The 17,123-nt window shown below is 38.6% G+C and overlaps 1 protein-coding gene across 1 annotated transcript; it reads left to right on the plus strand.

Annotated features, from left to right (window-relative positions):
- Nucleotides 1-12,031: 12,031 nt before the first annotated feature.
- On the plus strand, nt 12,032-15,900 carry LOC142634319 (cysteine-rich receptor-like protein kinase 10). Its single transcript, XM_075808616.1, has 7 exons — nt 12,032-12,891; nt 13,463-13,600; nt 13,718-13,839; nt 13,924-14,134; nt 14,413-14,650; nt 14,907-15,057; nt 15,174-15,900. The coding sequence occupies exons 1-7, from the start codon at nt 12,057-12,059 to the stop codon at nt 15,504-15,506; spliced, it is 2,028 nt and encodes a 675-aa protein (XP_075664731.1). The 5' UTR covers nt 12,032-12,056; the 3' UTR covers nt 15,507-15,900.
- The last annotated feature ends 1,223 nt before the right edge of the window (nt 15,901-17,123 follow it).

Consider the following 17,123-nt stretch of genomic DNA (forward strand, 5'->3'; position numbering starts at 1 on the left):
CTCATCAACAATCCAATCCTCTCTCCCATCCTTAATACACCTAATTTTGTTTCGATTCCTCCTAACCAAAGTGGAGACAAGAAAATAAGATGTATTACGATCCCCAAGAGTAGCTGCATTCAATCGTGATTTTAAAGCCCAATATTCTTCCTCTTGCAACAAAATTAAAGTATATTCATCTAATAATTTTTTCTCCAAACATACCAAAAAATCACTCAGCCTGTCAACTAAGGCTTTTTGGGCTCCATTTAACCTGGCCAACACCATTCTCTTCTTAGCAAAATTTTTTCCAAACACCTCACGGTTCCATTTCTTGGCTTTCGTTGTGAAATTGGAAATGTCCAAAGGTAAGGAATTATTCTCAAGCCACGCCTCTTTTACAATTCTAGGAAAATCTTGGTGCATGAGCCACATGGAGTGGAATCAAAATGGCTTATTTAGAAGATTTAAATTCAGCCTACTTAACTCAATCAGATCAGGGTGGTGGTCCGAAAATGTTCTAGGCAAGTGGGTGATAGCAGCCTCCGAATACAGGATTCTCCAAAATGGGTTAGCAAAACACCTATCAATCCTCTAAAGTATTAAGTTCGTTATTTGTCTCTTATTGGACCAAGTAAACTTCGCCCCAGCAAAACCCAAATCCACAAAATTACAAGAATCCAGGAAAGCCTTAAAAGCCATTGTCCTGTTGATATTAATCTGACTACCCCCAAATTTATCCTTTGCACACAAAACCTCATTGAAATCCCCCACCATTAGCTAGGGAAGATTATGTAGTTGTCCTATTTCTTCAATGTTAAACCAAAGAATTCTCCTTTCCGCTAAGTGCAGACTAGCATAAATAGCAATAAACAGCCAAAAAAGCTTTGTGGAACATACTTTTATAGTAGCGTGAACCTTCTGCTCAGTTGAGGCTAGGTGCACCACTTCAGCATCCTCCTTCTTCTAGAGAGTCCAAAGACCACCCGCATATCCTATGGTTTCAGTTGTGAGAAAACCATCAAAAGGAAGCCCCTTAATTATTCTTTTTGCTCTCTCCCCCCAACTCTGGTCTCAGTAATAACCATGATTGAAGGGTGGTGGTTAACAACCACCTCAAAAATCCGTCTCCTAAAACATCTGGGTTTAGAGCACCCTTGAAATTTCACATTAGAATATTCATTTGAACAAACTGACCCACAAGAAACTCCACTTAACTAGGATTCATCATGGCGGCTTTTACTATACTCCGTTTCCATCCTCCTCAGCAAGTCCTTGGAGGTTGACCAGCACGGTTTCCATATCATCATGTATTTTAGGATCCCTACAATGTCCTCCCTACAACACACCAGTACATCACAGGTCCAGATCGGTTCTAGAATTTGGATTAGCTTCAGCATTGTGTGATTGCCCATGCGCATCGCTGCCATCCCCCAGAAATCCACAAGTTTCCTCTCCTGAATAATCCACCTCGATTCGTCATAATGTGGTACTACGGATGGCATTTGTTGCTGTTAGGACATATGTGTTTCACTTGTTTAGAACATATGTCATTCATTTATGTAATTGACTAATCCTTTGACAAAATGCACTTCACTTGTAATTGGGTAGAATTAGGATGAGTTTTATACTTCAAGAAACTGTATTTCAAGATCAAGTGTTGAAGTCATCAAGTCTGTCCAAAAAACAAGCTGAAAAATGCAAGTTCATTAAAGCTCAACAGCTAGCTTGACAACTAACATGTGTCGAGGTTTAAAGAGCTGTTCCAGCCCCATGGCTCGACACCTGCTCGACAGCATCTTGATACCTCTATCTGTCGAGGTTTAAGAAAAACAGATTCTGAGTTCTGTTTTGATTCCAATCCATGGATATGTCTTTGGGCTTTCTTTTCTCCTAACCCTAGACATATAAAATGATTATTTTAAGGGCTGTCAAAATGATGCAAGTTGAACAAGCATTGAGAAATCCTTGTTCATGCAAATTGTGACTTGAGACGAAGTTCTTGCCCTAGTTCATATCTCTTGTGAAGAAGTTGATGTGTCTTTGCATCGTAGGGTTTTGTAATCAAGCATCTTCTTGATCTTCATCTTGTGGATGAATTGAAGAACTTTGCAGCTAACAATCTTCTCTAGTTGGTGATTGAAGTCGCGTACTGGGATCCGTGCAATTGGTTAGTCATGTACTTGAGAGCCGTGCATTGAAAGGAGAAATTGTCACTACAGAACAAGTCCAATTAGGTATTGGGGTAAGGGTTCAACTGTAGGTTGGTAAGGTACTTGAGATTCCTTTACTTGTAACCGCTTGTTGTGATAATAGTGGAATTTCGGGAGTGGTGACCTTAAAATCACCCGGTGGGGTTTTTGCCGTGTAGGTTTTCCCCATTCCTAAACAATTCACCGTGTTATTTATTTTTCCGCTGCATACTTTAGTTTATTGGTGATTTGTTTGTGCTACCACGCGTGTGCATGTTAATTTAATTAATTAATAACTTGGCTAATTAATCAACTTAATTCATCACAAGGGGTCAATACGTTTTTGGCCTATCAAGTGGTATTAGAGCAGACACACTCTGATTAGGGTTAATCTTTTGTGTGATCCATTAACCCCTAATTGTCATGGATAGAGGTCAGTCTCTTATTATACCTCCATTTTTTTATGGTACTAACTACACATACTGGAAAGTACGCATGAGAGCTTTCTTGCAGTCACTAGATGAGAATGTGTGGCTAGCTATGGAGTTAGGCTGGACCAAGCCTAAAGAAGCCCTGGCCAACTGGGATGAAGCTAAGATCAATGCGGCAAACTTCAACAGTAGAGCATTGAATGCATTATTCAGTGCGGTCACAAATGAGGAGTTCAAGAAGGTATTCTCCACTGAAATTGCTAAGGAAGCATGGACCATCCTTCAAACAACCTATGAGGGAACAAAGGCTGTCAAAGATTCGAAGCTACAGAGGCTTATTACTAGCTTCGAAGAAATTAAGATGGAGGAGGATGAGTCGTTTGATGAGTTCTATGCCAAGCTCAAGGACATAGTGAACTCAGCCTTCAATCTTGGGGAAACCATTCCTGAACCCAAGATTGTGAGAAAAGTTCTCAGATCTCTGCCTGAGAGATTCCATGCCAAGATCACGGCGATAGAAGAATCAAAGGATATTGACAAGATTCCTTTGACTGAGCTGGTTGGTAATCTGCAAACCTATAAGCTAGGGTTGACTAGAATTGGCAAGTCAGCTAAAGGCAAGAACATGGCACTGAAGGCCAAAAGTAGTGAGACAGATGAGTCATCAGACGATGAAGACTCTAAGATGAAGTCCTACATCACCAGACAATTCAAGAAATTCATGAAAAATGCCAATGGAAAAGGCTTCGACAAGGATCGTAGGCAATCCAGTTCTTCTCAGTTCAAGAGTTAAGATAAAGGAAAGAAGGATGCTAAAGTTGGCGGTCAGTACACTGTTCCTGCAGGACCTAAGTGTTTCGGGTGTCAAGACTTCGGTCACATGAAACAGGAGTGTCCCACATATCTCAAGAGTATTGGGAAGAGCAAGGCACTTACTGCTACCTTGAGCGACACAGAGCCTGAAGATGATTCCGACAATGAAGATGACGGAGTTTTAAATGCCTTCACTGCCACTGTTAATCCTACTGAAGGGATTGTTGAAGATGTGGATGAAGAAGAGGAACTGGTGGAATCCAAGTTTGAAAAGATGGATGATCAAGATGATATCCATACAGCCTATGAGAAACTGTACAAGCTTTCTGAGAAGCATGAGAAACTCTATAGGCTAGCCACCAAGAAGCTCAATGATGTGGAACTTGACATGAAGAGCTTTCCACTAAGTTTGATAAAGCTAATCAAACTATTGGAGCACTGAGATTCGAGAATAATTTCTTGGCTGAGAAGACCAAGAAGCTTGAAGCGGAGCTATTTCAAGTAAGAGCTCAATTGGAAAGGACATCAAGTGCAAAGCTGGATGAGATGCTCAGCATTAAGAAATCTGCTTCTGATTGAACAGGATTGAGGTATGAATTCTTTTCCTCTAATATTACTTCTGCTAGCACTACTGTTTTTGTTCCTCTTGCTAATAATATTAAAATTGAGAACAATGATGATAAAACTGAATTAGCAAGTGAGAACTTAGACAAGGGTAAGTCCATCTTAGGAGCACCCCCTAAACGTGAGAAGAAGGAGGCTAAAAACCCTAGGACTAAGAAGGCTAACTCTTAAAAGCCTAAACAGAAGAAGCAGCATCTCTGTCATCATTGTGGTATTGCCGGTCATACTCGACCAAATTGCTATAAGTGGTTAGTCACTCAACAGAGCAATGTCATAATAGCATCTGGGAACCAGAATCAGCTTTAAACCTCTTTTGCTCCTCTTGGAGATCTTATCAAAGCCCTCATGTTCCTTTCGAACTTGAACGGTTTCAATCCTTCCCCCTTATCACCGGTTCAAGGGTTTGCAAAAAGGAAAGGTTCTTCCAAGGTGTGGAAGGAAAAGGGTTCCAAGTGATTTATTCACTTCTTCTCTCTCTCCCCTTCTTCTTTTTGTTTTTGCATTACTTGTGTGTTTTGCTTTAATGTTTTGAGTCAGTCTAGTTTTATGCTTTGTTTTACTTTGTTTAACATGTTTTTATTTGTGTGTTTTCAGTTTTTTATTTTATTTTATTTTTCAAAAAAATAACAATACAAAAATAGTGTGTGTTTGTGTACATCGGTTCTTATGAACCTTAAAATGGTCTTTGAAACAGAGTTTTCTAAACTTTGTATCTCTTGTAGGTTAGATAAGCATCTCTATGCACAACTAAGCAAGTGAACTTTGTGGCTCTTTGTTTGTGATGAGTAAGGTTATGTAATCTCTTAAACTTAACACTCGTATCACTCTTTTTGACGGGTAGGACTAGAAAATCCTAAGAGAAAGACATAAATAACCATCTCACCACTGTTGCCCGCCAATCATGATATGACATCTGTATGCTTCGGCATAGCAAAAGTGCAATGTCAAAAGCTTAACATAATTGGGTATTTCTTTTCTCTATTTTATATACCTATGCTTGGTTTGCTTAATAAAAAGAAAATATGTAAAGAAAATAAAAGCAAAAAGATAAAAAATACTTTAAATATGATTGTAAGCGTGTTTTCTAGGAGATGTGGGAGTTATATGATGTACCTCAAATGTGATAGTCCCCATCAAACAGTTATGATTGTGTGTGAGTTAAAGTGATTTTCTCATATCTCAAATCGTCGTAACATAGAAACACTTATGCAATCTTGCGATGTTTTCACACACAACACGCAATATTCTTTGCTACTTTTGATACATGTGTAGATACAATGTGATTTGGCTATCACAAGGTTTACATGTATTGATGTATACTCACTAAACTGTCTTGACTTGTTTTTTAAATATATAATCGGTTAGACTTGTTTAGTGTGTGAGTGTGTTTTTTTTTTGAGTTCCCTGTGCTTAAAATTGTTGATGAGAGATGATTTTGAGAGTCTAATATGTGTTTGGATCTTTGGTTGAGTTGCATGCGTGATTGCATTCATGTTTGTGTTTTTCCCTTCTCGAAAAACTGTTTTGAAAAGCTGGCTCGACACCTCCTCGATACCTCCTCGACACCTGGCTGTCTGTCTAGCTTCTCAGCTTTTTGTTATCGCAATCTCGATAGCTTCTCGACACCTTCTGGATCGATCGAGAAACCTCCTGTCCTCTTGATAGCTTCTCGACACCTGGTGGATCGATTGAGCTTTTGTTCTTGTGTCTTTGCCTTGTTCCTCAACACCTTCTCGATAGATTTATCTATCGAAGTTGTTTTTCTCGACACCTCCCTCGACAGATGTCTCGACACCTCTTGACACCTGTAGCTGTCGAGATTTACTGAGGATCTATATATAAATTTCGTGCGATCCGGTTCTTCATTTCTCTCGATCTCTCTCTCGATAGCTCTGTATCTTCACCTCCCAAACCTCTTTCTCTCACTCCAAACCTCTACCCAAGGTTTCCTCACGCTTATTCAAGTTTTTCTTCACTTGGTAAGCATCTAATCTTTCTCATTTACATGCATTTCATGTTTTGAAACCTAGATTTTGGGGTTTTCGAAAAATTTTGGGGGTTTTCAAATTGTTGAGTTATTGTTGAAATTTTTGGGATGGGTTTTGTAGATTTGATCTAAAAACTCTATACATTGCATCACATTTGCATTCTAACAGTCTTCTCATGCATTTAGATGTGTGCAAAATGTTTGTGTGCTGGTAGGATTGGATTGGGCTGAGCCCATGATGTTTTTCATATTGCATGTCACATGTTCATGCATTCCCCATGCATACGTTCTCTCTTTTCAATATACTTGTTATATTTGAATTGTTTTGGAACTTTTCTGTGTGTTTCTTTCTCCCCCCTCTCTTATTATTTGCATTAGTAGTGTCTATGGCACCAAAACGTAAGTCTATTCCGACCCAGAACCCTCTTCATTCTAAGGCCTCTTCATCTTCTGATTCCACTTCTCTTTCTGTTCAGTTCCGTGATGAGAAAGCCCATCAGGACTTCTCGAAGAATTTTTCTAAACGAGGTGTTCATTCGGAATGCCAAGTTGTTCTGGCGGACTTCGCCGATACTGACCTTCCCGATGTCTTTCACAAACGAGAATGGGAGTCACTGTGTGACGTCCCGGTCACTTGTCCTTCCTTGCTGATCCAAGAGTTTTACTCCAACATGCATGGATTCGATTCTTCAGTACCTTTCTTTCTCACTCTCATTCAAGGTACACTCATAGTTGTCACACCGGAGTTAGTATCCGATGTGCTCCATGTTCTGAGGGTTGCGCATCCTGACTACCCCAGTTGTGAGCGTCTACAGACTGTCCAAAGACAAGATGATTTCTGCTTTTAGTGAGCGCCTTTGATTTGGGGTGAGCACCAGTTTATGTCATGTCCACCTTTTGCTAAATGTCCTCGTTTCTTAAACATGGTGATGACTTTTATCTTGCATCCTCTCTCTCACTACAACTCTATCACAGAGCCTCGTGCTCGTTTTCTGTTGTCTCTTCTTGAGGATCTTACCATTGACTTTCGTTCACATTTCATCTTTTCTATCATAGATGTGTATAAGGATACGGCTACCCGTGATAAGCTCATCTTTCCTTCTGCTATCACGAGGATTTTACGCCATTTTTCCATCCCTTTTCCTGTCTTTGACCCTTTTCCTGTCATGGTTGCCATAGACGCTGCTACCGTAAAACGTAGTGAGGCACAGCTTAGGTCGCGACAGATAGGTTCAGTAGCTCCTTCCTCCCGTTGCGCTCCATCTAGATATGCTCGTGTCTCATCCGCTCCCTCCTCTTCTACGAGGGATGTGTCACTAGGAGACATCATGGTGCAGCTTTAGCGCATGGATGCTAGCCTGGATACGCTCTCTACAGAGTTGTATCAGGTGAATGTTCGTGTTAGTTGCATTGCCCGGCGACAGGCGACCATGGGTGGTTTTACTCCCGAGGTTTCTCCTCTACCACCTCCTGTGGCTTCCGAGTCTGGGGATGATGATGGTGATGGTGATGATGATGATGATGATGATGATGATGATGCTTCAGATGATGATGTTGGAGATGCTAGCTCTACCGATGAGATGTCTACCTGACACTCTACCCTTTGTCACTCGTGACAAAAAGGGGAGTAGTTTTGTGGGTTATGAGAGTAGTCATACTTAGGGGGAGAGCTTGTATAGGGACATTTTTGATAGGGGGAGTGTTGAGTGTTGAGGGATGTAGTGAGGATTACTTGTATCTTTTTCTTTTCTTTACTTTAGATACATTCTCTTCTTGTACCTAGGTCTTGTGACCATTATTACATACATTGTGCTTATCTTTGTTATATATGTGGTGATGTATGTTTCTTTCACCTTTCTCTATATGCGTTGTTTCTTTTCTCTATTTATACATATGATTCTTTATTTGTATGCAATCTATTATTTCTGTTTGACACTAAGATGCCTTGACGAGTTTTGTTTAAAGTGTTTCAAAAATACAGGTTGTCAAAGTCTACTTGTCATAAACTCTCTTCTTGTAAAGTTTTTCAAGAGTTTGTGTTAGGATAGATTTTACTGTATTCAACTAGTGAATACGAGTTAAGTGATTTATGACTTCTCTCATATGTTCATTTGTTGGTTGTGGTTTTGTCATGGATTGCCAAAGGGGGAGATTGTTAGGACATATGTGTTTCACTTGTTTAGAACATATGTCATTTATTTATGTAATTGGCTAATCCTTTGACAAAACACACTTTACTTGTAATTGGGTAGAATTAGGATGAGTTTTATACTTCAAGAAACTGTGTTTTAAGATCAAGTGTTGAAGTCATCAAGTCTGTCCAAGAAACAAGCTGAAAAGTGCAAGTTCATTAAAGCTCGACAGCTAGCATGTGTCGAGGTTTAAAGAGCTGTTCCAGCCCCGTGGCTCGATAGTTGCTCGAGAGCATCTCGATACCTCTATCTGTCGAGGTTTAAGAAAAACAGATTCTGAGTTCTATTTTGATTCCAATCCGTGGATATGTCTTTGGGCTTTCTTTTCTCCTAACCCTAGACATATAAAAGGATTATTTTAAGGGCCGTCAAAGTGATGCAAGTTGCACAAGCATTGAGAAATCATTGTTCATGCAAATTGTGACTTGAGATGAAGTTATTGCCCTAGTTTATCTCTCTTGTGAAGTTGTTGTGTCTTTGCACCGTAGGGTTTTGTAACCAAGCATGTTTTTGATCATCATAGTGTGGATGAATTGAAGAACTTTGCAGCCAACAATCTTCTCTAGTTGGTGATTGAAGTTACGTACTGGGATCCGCGCAATTGGTTAGTTACGTACTTGAGAGCCGTGCATTGAAAGGAAAAATTGTCACTATAGAACAAGTCCAATTGGGTATTGGGGTAAGGGTTCAACTGTAGGTTGGTAAAGTACTTGGGATTCCTTTACTTGTAACTGCTTGTTGTGATAATAGTGGAATTTCGGGAGTGGTGACCTTAAAATCACCCGGTGGGGTTTTTGCCGTGTAGGTTTTCCCCATCATAAACAAATCACCGTGTTATTTATTTTCCGCTGCATACTTTAGTTTATTGGTAATTTTTTTGTGCTACCACGCGTTTGCATGTTAATTTGATTAATTAATAACTTGGCTAATTAATCAACTTAATTCATCACAAGGGGTCAATACGTTTTTGGCCTATCAGTTGCCTGTTCAACATTTTGGCTTCCTCCCAAGATATCAGCGGAGTATCCGTGAGGAACTTCCACCACGGGTTGGGTGTCTAACCCCACGTCGGATGGTCCATAGGAAGTTCGCCCACTCTGCTACTTGCTTGGGTGATCGGAAATAGCTGCTTCCAAGCCTTGTTCAACTCCTCCTCAAACCACCCCAGTGTATCTGTCGGAGCTACTCGTATTTGGGCTATGACTTCATCGCTGACTACTAAAGCCTTGCCCTTGAACCAAACCGCCCACCCCATTCGAGGCATCAAACTTAGTCCCCAAAGTTGAGCCTCCATTTGAGCCAAACTATGGAGTTTTTGGAGAAGAAGGTCTGTGAGAGGTACTTGGGAAATGGCGTTTGAGTGCTTTGGATCCCTTCACACCTAGGCTTTTTGTATTTTTTTTGACTTAGACACTACAATAGCCTTACCTTTAGTCCCATTCCCCTGAATCCGGTCTGACCTTCCTCCACTTCTCGAGCTTTCGTGGTATAGAACCAATGCACTCTCACCCTCGCCCTCGGGAATGACTATCATCTAATGGTTCTGACTCAAGGTCTTATATGGTTGAGAAGCTTTTGTGATGGGTAAATCTTTTTTAAGAGATCCATATGATGTGTCCTTATCTATATCACTCCATTTAGCCCTTAAATGGACCAGATTTCCCTTAGGGCTAACTTTTTTCCCTCTATAAGATTTCATGGGATTTTTTCACGTCCATTCCGAACTGGATTTCTTTTCCTTGTGACAAGCATCCACGTGCCATAGTTAGGATCCAACTAGCTTCCCTCTTGGCTTCCCTAATTTTGGTTTTCCACCATTTCCTCTATGGCCTTATTGTTATTATTTTCTTAATGCTATACAGATAGTTCTCTAGCTTGTGTCCTAAGAGCCCACAGAAAAAACATAAAGATGATAAACCCTCATACATCACATGTTGATGTAGAAACAATGCATCAATCAGGCGGTGGAGTATTTTTATTGTGTGGGGAAAATAAAAATGTAGAGAAGCAGGGTGGTCGTGAATGTTAGGTGGAATAAGCCCCTACTTGGGTGGTTCAAGCTAAATACTGATGGGGCTTCAATGGGGAACTTGGGGAAGGCTGGGGGAGGAGGGCTCATTAGAGATAGTTTTGGGTTAAATGTTTCTCAAGGTCCTTAGGAATTAATACCAGCATGTTAGCAGAGTGCTGGGCTCTTGGGGATGGGTTGATTCTAGCTATCCAACTCGGCATCTAGAATCTGGAAGTTGAATTGGATGCGAAAGTTGGTGTGGATTTGATTGACTCTAACTCTCAAACTAATGCAGCCTATACAACTCTTCTGGTGGATTGCAGGTTGGTGCTAAGCAAAATTCCTCATGCCAGGGTGAGCCATATGTTTCTGGAAGCAAATTGTAGTGCTGATGCGCTTGCAAAGAATGGCAGCACAATGGAGGGAGATTTTTGTGTTTCTGATTCAACCCCAAACTTAATTAAGGAGTTGTTATGTTTTGATGTTAATGGGGTTAACTATTGTAGGCTTTTTAGCCGCGAAACTAGCCATTTTGGCTTCCTAGTTTGTTTTAATTATATTTCCTTTTAACAAAAAAAAAAAAAAAAAGCACTAGGATTAGGTAATTAGAGCATTTTCATTAAGTGTTCCAAATTCTAAATATTTGGCATTTGGTATACCAAATACCAAAAAACATCTCTCATGAGATGTTCTAAATCTCAAAAAATTTGACACACATCAACAATACGCTCTCAAATATGAAAGCGTAGAGAGAGATGTGGTATAGTTTCAATGAATTTTTTATTCTTTTCTCTCTCATCTCTCTATTAGTCTTTTCCTTCTTTTTTTTCTCAAACACCGATCCTATCTCTCATCTCCTCATATTTTCTTCCTCACCATCAGTTCTCTTCCACGCCCATGCTGACGTTGACGCATCAATTCCACACCGACGCCCACGCATCACTTCCACGCCAATCTCTTTCTAGCTGTGGTTTTTCTTTTTTTCTTTTTTTGATGGGTGGGTTGGGCAATGGGTGGCTTTGGATGGGCAGATCAATGGTGGGTGGGTTTGGATGGGCAGATCAGCGTGCACCACGCAGTGTTGTCCACCTCACACTCTTAGATCAGATCGCATTGGATTTTTTTTTTTTTTTTGGTGGATGTGGGTTGGGTTTCATGGGTTGTAATGGGCTGATGTAGTGTGTTATGGCGGTGGGTGGGCTGATTTTCATGGGTTGTGATGGCTGATGTTGCTGGGTTATGGCAGTGGGTGTAGGCTGATTTTGAGTTTTGGTTGATTTTGGATTTTAGCCATGGTGGTTGGTGGTAGTGGGTTGGTTGGTTGATTTTGGGTTTTGGTTATGGTTGTCGGTGGTGGGATACTATGGGCAGTGGTGGTGGTGGTGGTGGTGTGCTATGGGTAGTGGTGGTGGTGGGCTATGTAGTATATATTATTGCTTGAAGTTTTTTTTAATAATATTTTAATGTGATGTATATATTATTTTAATGTATGAGATTGAAGAGTAGAACATCTGGTAAATGGTATGTTGTAAAATGATGTGCTAAAATAATAAAATAGACTTTTAATATGTCAAAATACCATTTTTTTATAGAAGAGCGGATGAGAATGCAATTAATGTTATGGGGGAAAAAAAAAAAAAAAAAAGGATTTCCTTGAGATACTTTCTCCCATTTACAACAGTGACTTCTGTAGGCTAGTAGCTTTTGTTGACTTGCCTCTGGAGTCTGGAGACCCACCTGAACTACCTATCAATCACCCATATCCTCATATTATTTCTTATCCAACTTACCTGAAAAAAAAATTGAAACAAACATGAAATTAAATAAATGCTAGGTGACCTTGCAATTGAGGGTACCAAAATGTGTTCTTTCAAACTTCCCAGACTCCTTTCGTGTCTTTGGCTAATTACCTTGCTTAGCCTTACCAGTTGTACAGAATCAGCACCCGCTTACAGCGTTCACTACTGCTTCAACACAACCTTGTTCACCGCCAACAGTACCTACCAAACCAACCTCAACCTCGTCCTCTCTTCTCTTACCTCAAACTCCACAGACAACAATGGATTCCACAACGCCTCAGCTGGAGGGAACGCTCCTGACGAAGACGTGGTCTCTGGTCTCTTCCTCTGTCGTGGCGACGTCAACACCACAGTCTGTCAAGACTGCGTCACCACTGCAAGACAAGACCTATTACGGCGGTGTCCTCTAAACAAAGCCGCTATAATATGGTACGACGAGTGCCTTTTGCGTTACTCAAACCAATCCATCCTCGCTACCATCAACGAAGTGCCTGGGTTTGACTTGCCCGGTTCGCAGAATATCGCAGAGGCAGAGACTGATCGGTTTAACGCTGTGTTGGCCAGCGCGATGAATTCTTTGGCGACTAAAGCGTCGAACTCTGACTCGGGCAAGAAGTTTGCGACGGAGGAAGATGAGGTTACGAGTTCAGAGAAGCTGTACAGTCTCGGGCAGTGCACGCCGGACTTGACTGTGTCTGATTGCTATAGGTGTTTTCGAAGTGCCATAGGAGCTCTTCCTATGTGTTGTAATGGAAAACAAGGTGGAAGAGTTCTGCTCCCAAGTTGTAACATCAGATATGAAGTGTACCCATTTTACAACATCACATCTGCTTTGCCTATACTTCCTCCGTTTGCTCCACCGGGTACGGTAATAAAGAACAGTTTAATTTTTTCCAGATCTGTGATTCTTAACAATTTCAGACCCTGTGTGGCCTTAATTGGGTCTTGCAGTTGAGAGATGGTCCTGTCTCGATCTTCTGCTATTGAAGATAGATTATTTATTTATTTAAATTTTAAACAATTATCTTGGGTGTCCAGAATTATTAATTTGTGTAGTCTTACTGTCTTACAAACTGAGTAAATACAGGAGGAAGCCTGGCATGACACCCATGATACTAGATTGAGGTTTTGATGCATCTAATGCTAAGAGTTATTAATAGACAAAATAGAAATCTTATTGATTAAATTCCTGGTTTTTTGCTATAATATAAAATAACCAGAGTTTAGAAAAGAAGAAGATATAATTGGGACAGAATTTTTATTGGCCTTTTTCCTGCTTCGTTCTTTAACTATTACTTATTGGTTGGGCTGTCACTGACATATCATTTGTCTAGTTTATTATTACTAATTATATATAATGTTATTTTTAATATTAAAGGATCACGATGAGCTGTCTTACTTTCTAAAGTAAATGATGCATATCGTTGTATGCAGGAGAAAAAAAATTGTCATCGGTAATAATTGTTGCCATTGTTATCCCAATTGCTGTTTCTGTGGTTCTTCTCTTCATTGGCTGTTGCTTCTTTTGTCGGAGAGCAAGGAAGAAGTATAATTCATTACCAGAGGAAAATGGTGAAGAATAAAAGATTATTATTTGATTACTTTGCTTTTTGGTCTATGTGGTATAAACAATTTGCAATTGGAATTTTTTTCTAAAAAAATCATTATATTTACTGCTTTGTTGTCTAGGTGGAGTCGAAATTACAAATGTAGAGTCCTTGCAGTTTGACTTAGATATCATTGAAGCTGCCACAAACAAGTTCTCAGAGGATAATAAGATAGGTGAAGGAGGATTTGGTGCCGTTTACATGGTAAAAATTAAGTTAGTACTGAAGGTCAATGAGAATTTTTTGCACACAAAAGATTGTTTAATCTTGGTTCAAATATATTTTCAGGGTACCCTTCCCAATGGACAACATATAGCTGTGAAAAGATTATCTGTAAGATCTGGACAGGGTGCAGTAGAATTTAAGAATGAGGTTGTATTGGTAGCCAAGCTTCAACACAGAAATCTAGTGAGACTATTAGGATTTTGCTTGGGAGGAGAAGAGAAGATACTTGTCTATGAATATGTTCCCAACAAAAGCCTTGATTACTTTCTATTTGGTTAGCCATCTGAACTTAAATCCAATTATTTCTTACTTTCTTTGTTTAATGCCTCTAAGGTATGTATGGTTACTGATTAGTATCGGAGCACATGATACTGATCACTGACGTATCCATCAAAATTCACTTGTCTTGAACTTCTCACAAATTGAATCAGTGCCAAGGAGCTGAAATGCTAAGATGGTAATAAAATTTTGTTTTCGAATTGAATCAGCATATTTCCTTGTCCATTTGAATCTCATTCCTAACTTGAGTATTTAATTATGACAAAATTATAGAGCCATCAAAGCAAGGAGAATTGGATTGGTCAAAACGTTACAAGATTATAGAAGGAATAGCCCGAGGGATTCTTTATCTTCATGAAGATTCTCGACTTAGAATTATTCATCGTGATGTCAAAGCTAGTAATGTTTTGTTAGATGATGATATGAACCCAAAAATTTCAGATTTTGGCATGGCAAGGATATTTGTAGTAGATCAAACTCAAGCGAATACAAATAGAATTGTTGGAACATTGTAAGTTCTTAATCACTAATTTATTTATTTTTTGTAACATGTGAGAGTTATAGAAATGAAATATACATATACATATACTTTAACACCATCAGTTCATGCTCTGCCATGTGTAAATATCAATGCTGTGAGAGGGACTATCTTAGGAGATTGATTAGCTTGAGATGTTCCAAAATTTACAGATATGATACTATGATTGACTTAAAAATTCCTTCTTTTATTTTACTTAAGGCTGTTTCTTTATGGTTCTTGATTGTAGTGGTTATATGTCTCCGGAGTATGCTATGCATGGACGATATTCTGTGAAGTCTGATGTGTTTAGCTTTGGAGTCTTAGTTCTAGAGATTATAAGTGGCAAAAAGAATACCCATTTCTATCAATCAGAACTTGCTGAAGACCTATTGAGTTATGTAAGTTTGAATCAAATATTTTAAATTTGTCACTTTTACAATGAAATTATTTTTCTTTGGTTGTGAGGAAGAAAGATGAACTTGATGAACTTCACATTTTTAACGAGTTTCTGCAGGCTTGGAAACAATGGAGGAATGGAACACCCTTGGAATTGTTGGATCCCGCTTTGAGAAATTCTTATTCAAGAAATGAAGTTATTAGGTGCATCCATATGGGCTTGTTGTGCGTTCAAGAAAATCCTGCAAATCGACCTACAATGGCAACAATAGCTCTCATGCTTAACAGCTATTCTGTTACGCTACCATTACCTCAGCAACCGGCATTTTTGCATCGAAGCAGAGCAAAACTAAATAAGCCAATAACGGAGGTTGAGTCTGATCAACATACAAACCAATCAAATGGATGGTCTGTTAATGAAGCATCATTCACTGAAATATATCCTCGATAGTTTGACTAGACAAGATGCTTTCCAAAATCAGTATATATTAATAAGTGGTGGAACTTCTATTCCAGTTCTCAGGTAGCTCTTGTTTATGGACTGAAAACTGTAAACAATCGTAAATATAAGTTCGCTGTCAATTAGAACTGATATCAGTACGATATCAAAGTTGGGTGTCAATTGTATTTCTCATAAGGCTGGTTAATTTTGGATGGGGTGAATGACACTTTCTCAATATTCCATTCTCATCATGGTGAAGGACAAGGTATTTAACTGGTCTCTTCTAAAATCGACCTGGTATCACATCATATTATAATAAACATTTTTTTTTTTTAAATGATGGTGACTGAGAAATTTCTGAGACACCTTATAATGAAAGTTTTGTAATCTTTGCATTAATTTTTTTTAGAGGAATTCTATTTATACATCTGGTCTCTGAGATATTTGCCACAAGAAGACAAGTATTTTGAGGTATAGGAGCCTATACTCATTTTCATTTATCATTTATTAGTGGGGTGTTAAGGATAACTCCAGTACCTTTTTCTTGAGATGTTGAAGAACACCATTTGAGTGGCAAAATTAAGGGTAATTTGATAATGCTGTTTTAGTAATGTTGTTTGTATATTTTAGAAATACGTGGAGTAAAAAAGTATATGAAAATGCATGTAATGTTTAAATACTAAAAATTATTGCTCAATACACTTTACCAAACAACCCTTATTACCCACTGCACCACTGTTCCCGCCAACTTTTACTTTTGTGAACCTTTTGTCTTAAGATTAAGTCTGGGAGGAGTTATTACTTTATTAGTTTTACCGCGTAGTTCTGTCAACTAATAAGATGATGCTATTTATGTAAATGTGCGATTGTGCAAGGGAATTTCTTAATCAATATAATGAATAAAAAATAAAAAATTACTAAATGATGTCATATTTACCTAAATAATAGCATTTTATTTATTAAGAGATCATGAAAGACCATGTTAGCAATTATCTTCCTACTTGATAATTTCTATCGTATAAGGTATACCTATTGTTTTTGTGCCATTTTCGCCTTAGAAGCCCATGCGTAGAACTAGAATTTTATTGCCAGCTTCTTTCTAATACTAGAACTACTCCTTTCTTCTAGGCTCTTAAATAAGAACTTTCAACAAATAAGAACTTTCCATTCCCGTCTACCCAAATTCATAAAAATCCACGATTATTCAATTAAGATGAACTTTATTATTGTCTTATATCAGAATAAAAAAAAATATTAAAGAAAAAGAAAGCACTAGTATTAGGTTGGTAATAAATAGGATTTCCTTGACATCTTCTCCGATTAAAGTGACTTTTGTTGAATATATTAGCATTAATGTGTATACCATGTTATATATGTTGAAGTAAATGTGAAAGATGAAGTATAAAATAGAAACACAAGAACACAGGGTTACATGGTTCAGCCTTAACGACCTACATCTACAAAGAAAGTCCTTAAGGATTACATTTTTATTATGTCTAAGTATAATACAAAGTCTATATTACAGTAAAATATAACATAAATATATATAAGAGAATGAACTTTATAACTTTAACATTCTTCTAAACTCAAGGAGGAAGCTTAACGAAGGTTTAAAGTTGAATAAGC

The sequence above is a fragment of the Castanea sativa genome, chromosome 5, assembly GCF_040712315.1.
Source record: "Castanea sativa cultivar Marrone di Chiusa Pesio chromosome 5, ASM4071231v1".
Lineage (NCBI taxonomy): Eukaryota > Viridiplantae > Streptophyta > Magnoliopsida > Fagales > Fagaceae > Castanea > Castanea sativa.

What these genes read in the sequence shown, in the direction of transcription:
- LOC142634319 (XM_075808616.1), top strand. Translation starts at nt 12,057, where the DNA reads ATGCTAGGTGACCTTGCAATTGAGGGTACCAAAATGTGTTCTTTCAAA. An exon ending in TCCTCCGTTTGCTCCACCGG is followed by an intron (nt 12,892 to 13,462) that starts GTACGGTAATAA and finishes CGTTGTATGCAG; the next exon opens with GAGAAAAAAAATTGTCATCG. An exon ending in CCTTGATTACTTTCTATTTG is followed by an intron (nt 14,135 to 14,412) that starts GTTAGCCATCTG and finishes ACAAAATTATAG; the next exon opens with AGCCATCAAAGCAAGGAGAA.